Raw genomic sequence first — 6,694 nt, forward strand, 5'->3', positions numbered from 1 at the left:
TAGTTTGGATAAGGGCTTGTCTATCTTGTTGATTTTCTCAAAGAACCAACTCTTTGTTTCATTAATTTTTGTATTGTTCTCTTTGTTTCTATTTTATTGATTTCAGCTCTCACTTTGATAATTTCCTGGCATCTATTCTTCCTTGGAGACTTTGCTTCTTCTTGTTCAAGAGCTTTCAGGTGTGCTGTTAAGTCACTAGTGTGAGATTTCTTCAACTTCTTTATGTGGGCATTTAGTGCTATGAATTTCCTTCTTAGTACTGCTTTCATATTGTCCCATAAGTTTGGGTATGTGGTGTCTTCATTTTCGTTGATCTCTAGGAAGTCTTTAATTTCTTTCTTTATATCTTTCTTAACCCATTGGTGATTCAGTTGAGCATTATTCAGTTTCCATGAGATTGTAGGTTTTCTGTAGTTTTTGTTGTTGTTGAAATCTAACTTTAAACCATGGTGGTCTGATAGAACACAGGAAGTTATTCCAATTGTTTTTTATCTGTTGAGATTTGCTTTGTGGCCAAGTATGTGGTTGATTTTAGAGAAGGTTCCATGGGGTGCTGAGAAAAAGGTATATTCTTTTTTGTTAGAATGGAATGGTCTGTAGATATTGACTAAGTCTATTTGAGGCATGACATCAATTAAGTCCTTTATTTCTCTGTTAAGTTTCGATTTGGGAGATCTGTCCAGTGGTGACAGTGGGGTGTTGAAGTCTCCCACTATTAATGTGTAGGGTTTTATATGTGGTTTAAGCTTTAGTAATATTTCTTTTACATATGTGGTTGGTTACCCTTGTGTTTGGGGCATAAATGTTCAGAATTGAAACTTCATCTTGGTGGATCTTTCTCGTGATGAATATGTAATTCCCTTCTTGATCTCTTTTGATTGATTTTAGTTTGAAGTCTATTTTGCTGGATATCAGGATTGCTATACCTGCTTGTTTCTTAAGACAGTTTGATTGGAAAGTCTTTTCCCAGCCTTTTATTCTTAGGTAGTGTCTATCTTTGAATTTGAGGTGTGTTTCTTGTAAGCAGCAGAAAGATGGGTCCTGCTTTCGTATCCACTCTGTAAGCCTATGTCTTTTTATAGGTGAATTAAGTCCATTGATATTAAGGGATATTAATGACCAGTGATTGTTCATTCCTGTTATTTTTTGGTAGTAGTGTGTGTGTACTTCTCTTCTTTGGGGTTTACTGCTGTGGCTTTATCTATTGCCTGTGTTTTCGAGGGTGTATCTGACTTCCTTAGGTTGGAATTTTCCTTCTAGTGCTTTTTGTTGGGCTGGGTTTGTGTATAAGTATTGTTTAAGTCTGGCTTTGTCTTGGAATGTCTTGTTCATTCCATCTATGATGATTGAAAGTTTTGCTGTGTATATTAGTCTAGGCTGGCATCCATGGTCTCTTAGTGTCTGCATTACATCTGTCCAGATCCTTCTGGCTTTCAAAGTCTCCATTGAGAAATTGGGTATTATTTTATTGGGTTTGCCTTTATAAGTCATTTGGCCTTTTTTCCTTTTCTGCTCTTAATATTCTTTCTTTATTCTGTACATTTAGTTGTTTAATTATTATATGGTGAGGGGACTTTTGGGGGTCTATTCTGTTTGGTGTTCTATAGGTATCTTCATAGGCATTTCCTTCTTTAAGTTGGGAAGGTTTTCTTCTATGATCTTGTTGAATATATTTTCTGTGCCTTTGAGTTGGTATTCTTCTCCTTCTATCCCTATTATTTGTAGGTTTGGTCTTTTCATGGTGTCCCAAATTTCTTGGATATTTTGGGTCATGATTTTGTTGGCTTTAGTGTTTTCTTTAACTAATGAATCTATTACTTCTACCGTATCTTCAATGCCAGAGATCCTCTCTTCCATTTCTTGCATTCTGTTGGTTATACTTGCATCTGGAGTTCCCGTTTGTTTACTCAGATTTTCTATTTCCAGCATTACCTCTGTTTGTGTCTTCTTCATTTTTCTATTTCCCTTTTCAGGTCTTCACTGTTTCCTTCATCTGTTTCATTGCTTTTTCATGATTTTCTTTCAGGGCTTTATTGTTTTCTTCCAGGGCTTTATTGTTTTCTTCTACTTTATTTGTCCTCTCCTCTAGTTTTTTATAGTGTTCTTCTCATTTTTTGTTTGTCTTTTCCTCTATATAAGCCTCTATCTTCTTCATGATATTATTCATAAGGCTGTTTTCTTCTGCTTCTTCCAATTTTTGATGTCCAGGTCTAGATGTTGGAGGAAGGCTAGGTTCTGGTGATGCTATATTGCTCTTCATTTTGTTGTATGTACTTCTGCCTTGATGTCTGCCCATCTCCTTGTGGTTTGTACTTGGTCTTATCAGCGCACTAGGTCCAGACAGAGCTGACAGATTCAGGAAGTCTCTCTCTCTCTCTCTCTCTCTCTCTCTCTCTCTCTCTCTCTCTCGTCCAGAGGGGAGCTCTCTTGTCCAGATGGGCAGTCTGGGGCAGTATGGGAAGTCCGGGGCAGGATGGGAGCTCTTGTCCAGATGGGAAGTCCAGGGCAGGATGGGAGCTCTTGTCCAGACTGGAAGTCCAGGGCAGGATGGGAGCTGGGGGCCGGTCTCTAAGTCACAGGAAGTGGCTGGGGTCTTGGGCAATGATGGGTGTGGGGCAGGGCATGGAGATTGCCGGGTCTGCTAGGGTTCTTGGAGAAGGGGAGCCTTCCCAGTAGGGGTGGGATAGAAGAAATCCTGCCCAGTGGCCAGGACCTGGGGCCAAGTTGGGCAAGTCTTCCTTGGAGTTGCTGGTGCCCAGGGATGGGATCTAGGCTGAGCACAGGCACTCACCTCTTGTCCAGAGGGGAAGTCAGGGGTTTGTACTAGATTTTAGTTAACCAGCCATCTGTTGATGGACATCGTGGTTGATTCTATTTTCTTGCTATTCTAAAGAACAGCAAATACAATGGATGTGCTAGGATGAAGAGTCATCCTTTTCTTTTTGCTGTGGTAGAGATTGTAGCCCTCTCTATCATTTCCCTCAGTGTTCTATTTTAAAGTTTGTTTCCCCTAAAACTCAAGTTCAGTAATTATGCATTTAATTTGATCTCTATTATTTATTGTTGCCTAATATTACTGACTCCTTTGCCTTTTGATATATCCCATGTCTTCCTGCAGCCATAAATCTGATTGACTTGAGATTTGTGTAGATATAGAGTAATTTAACATCTTCCCCTGTCTCTGAATTGATGTATCTTGATGCCATTCTCATAGTCAATGGTCTTCTGTAGCTATTGACTTTGTGGTTACCAGGGCATTTACATGAAATATCATATATAAATAACCAATTTTAGTTGATGATAACTGAATACATAAAATTATTTGTAATTCACTATCCCCTATATACACATTCTATATTATTGTTATAAATTACATCATCTTATAATATATTTAATTATTATATTCATAGTACATTTTATTGAAATTTTATGTTTTGGGTTTTTTAACTTCTGTCATAGTAGAGTTTTTGCAGCAGCAACTGTGGTGTTTATAATATCCTGTTTTCTAAATTCGATTCTTTGAATGTGATCTCTACTCATTCCTCCCAAGGCAGAAGTCATGAACAAACATAATTTCTCAAAACTGAGCTGAACCTATCTGGAGATGTATCACACCTAGAAAAAAAAATGAAACTGCTCTTTCTACTCATTGAATGACTATATTCAAAAGTATCCTGTTATACTCTGTGTAGTCACAGTCGTGGTACTAGAAGGTAAATCTTGAGCATACAAATGTGGAAATATCACTATTTATTTCTTTGTCTTATGTTGTTACAGAAATTAGTGCTAGAAATACAAGATTAAAAAGGTATACCAAGGTGGGACATTCTTCCTTTAGCCCTAATTTCTCATCGTTAAAGGTGACGTTAGGTATAGGGTATACACACACTCATGTGCTCACTATTGTCAAACTGAGGAATACCCTCTTTGCTGACTTATGAGAGATAATTTGTGTTTAATGTTGTTACTAGGTTTTGTGTTTGCTTTGTAATACAGAAGTTCAAGCTCAGAGCCTCCTTCATGCCAGACAGGCATTCTACCCCTGAGCTGCAACCTCAGTTCTGCTCACTTGCTTTGTAACTGTTCATTTTATCACCATTAACACTCCTGCAAGTTCAAAAACTAGAAGACACAATTCTTTTTGGAGTCCTGTCTTATTAATCAGTTAATTTTTCTATATATAATCCATGTAGCTTTTAAAATATACTATTTTCAAAAGAGACATGTTTTCAATGCAAGTAAATATTGGGACTCCTGACCAGGCAAAATTCCTGGCCATTTAAATTCTTCTGATGCATTACCTAAGAGGACTTTCACTGATACCAACCACTGGTCTGCAGATATTTTACTTGGTGCTTTCTTAGAATACTGTTGGCACAGTTATATGGTTATTAATTATTTGTCTAAGGATTTAATTCATGAAATAACTTATAAACTCTCTAAAAAGTAGAGTGACTTATGCCTATGTCTACCATGATGCCAAAATATTAACATGAGTGTTCACCAAAATTTATGTCTATGTAGATTAAAGAGTAAATTTTAGAATATGTTCTATTTTAATGGCTCAACTACTTCTAAACCTTCATTAAGTATTCTCTAACAATAATAAAAAAATTGAATTATAAACAATAACATGGAGAGAAGGGTCACTCAAAAGTATTTTCAGCTTTTTATCTTCTAATTTAGTTCATTGAGATAGAATTGAGCAACTAGCACTGTCTCAGAGCTCACAATACCTGCAGTGCTTAGGGACAATTTCCCAAGTAAATGTGTATAGAAAAGGATATTTACATTTTGTTTCTTCTTATTATAAGTTCTTTCCTGGGTATAAACAATTTGATAAAGCTGAAATATAATAACTAATTAAAAGTACTAATGAAACTATAAAATATAAAAAGTTTTATTTTAAAATAACTGTTATCATAAGTTTTCTACAGATGGAGAGACAATGAAAAAGATAAATACTAGATAAATTATTAAGGGATTAGAATGAAACATTAAAATATTGTTCAATACTATAATATGTATACTGATTCTGTGAAGTAAGTTGTCATTGGAAATGTGAGAAGGGAGCATAATCAAGAATGACTCTCCAATGTCCAGGATGTTCAAGATTTCAGAGAAGAAAATATGTAATATTTAATAAGGGTTTGCTGCATACTAATAGCATAGGAGAAGAAAATATTGATTATAAGAGGTATGAAATAACCCTCAAAGCACTACTGGTAGAGAGGAAGAACAATTAAAGACTAAATTTTTTCTTGTCTAGAAGTTTGCTTAGAGCATCTTTAACATCTTTGTTTCTCAGAGAGTAAATCAGAGGGTTCAGCATAGGTGTGACTAGGGAGTAGCACAAGGAAGCCAGTTTACTCAGTTCAGGAAATCTGTCAGGGGTGAGATACATGAAGAAAACAGCACCATAAAGCACACTCACAACACCCAGGTGGGAGCTACAAGTGGAGAAGGCTTTCTTCCTTCCCTCTGTGGAGTGTATCTTTAGAACAGTGGACACAATATACATGTAAGAAATGACAATGACTAGGACTGTTGGTAAGATAATGATGCTGGACAAGGAAAAAGATATTATTTTATGGACAAAGAGGTTAGTACAAGATAATCTCTGAATTGGTCGCGTATCACAGTAAAAGTGGTCAACAGCCCGAGAAGCACAAAAGGACAAAGTAAATGTCATGCTGGTCTGGAGAACAGAGCTGATGCAACCACAGAAATAACAGCCTGCCACCAGCTGAGCACAGAGACGTGTGGACATGTGAACAGAGTACAGGAGTGGGTTGCAGATGGCAATGAAACGGTCATAAGCCATGGCTGCCAGGAGAAATCCTTCAGCCACAATGAAGAGTGTAAAGAGAAAAAACTGAGCCACACAGCCTGCAAATGAGATGGACTTGCTCTCAGTCCAAAAGTTGCTCATAGCCTTCGGTGCAATAACAGATGAATAGAAGAGGTCGATGAAGGAGAGGTTGCCTAGGAAGAAATACATTGGTGTGTTGAGCCGGGGATCAGTCATAATAATGATCATCATCCCAATGTTTCCTAGAAGGATCATGGCATACACAAGCAGAAACAGCAGGAAGAGGAGGATATGGAGCTCAGGGCCAACCCTGAAGCCTACAAGGATGAAGTCAGTCACTCCTGAGTGATTGCTTGTTCCCTTGTCACCCATGGAGGAGACCTGATGAGAGGCACAAAGCAAAATGAACACTCTTAGCTTGACCTTCAGTGTTACAAATAACTGCTATAGCAGGGTTTAAAAGGCTGTCAGTAATTTTAGCTTCAAAATACTTCAACTTAAACTGAATTCAACCAGCTAGTGTGGACTCTACATATTATTTTCAATTTAAATTTCTGAAATTGGTATAATTTAACATTTCCCTTAAATATACAATACAATGCCTTCTTCCTAAAATACCTGTCATATTTACTGTACCACTGATCCAAACATTCCTTTGCTATTGTATACATTAATTTAAATATTATGAAGCAGTAACATGAAGTGAGCATAGATAATTTAAGAAATGCCATTCAGATAACAGTTTATATAGTTTGGGTTTAGAGGTACAATCACCTTGGTATTCAAATTTATAAGAAGTTGAGGTTTAACTTAGAGTACCCAGTGAATAATTCTAAAACTGTGTTCTTAAAGTCTTTACAGATGCATAAATCCATATGTATG

General features: G+C 36.8%; 1 protein-coding gene across 1 annotated transcript; it reads right to left on the bottom strand.

The window, feature by feature from the left end:
• Window positions 1-5,242: 5,242 nt before the first annotated feature.
• On the bottom strand, window positions 5,243-6,184 carry LOC102918150 (olfactory receptor 9K2-like). Its single transcript, XM_006996597.3, has one exon. It carries the CDS (start codon window positions 6,182-6,184, stop codon window positions 5,243-5,245), a length of 942 nt encoding a protein of 313 aa, XP_006996659.3.
• Between the last annotated feature and the right edge of the window lie 510 nt (window positions 6,185-6,694).

Source organism: Peromyscus maniculatus, chromosome 18 (assembly GCF_049852395.1).
Source record: "Peromyscus maniculatus bairdii isolate BWxNUB_F1_BW_parent chromosome 18, HU_Pman_BW_mat_3.1, whole genome shotgun sequence".
Taxonomy (NCBI): domain Eukaryota; kingdom Metazoa; phylum Chordata; class Mammalia; order Rodentia; family Cricetidae; genus Peromyscus; species Peromyscus maniculatus.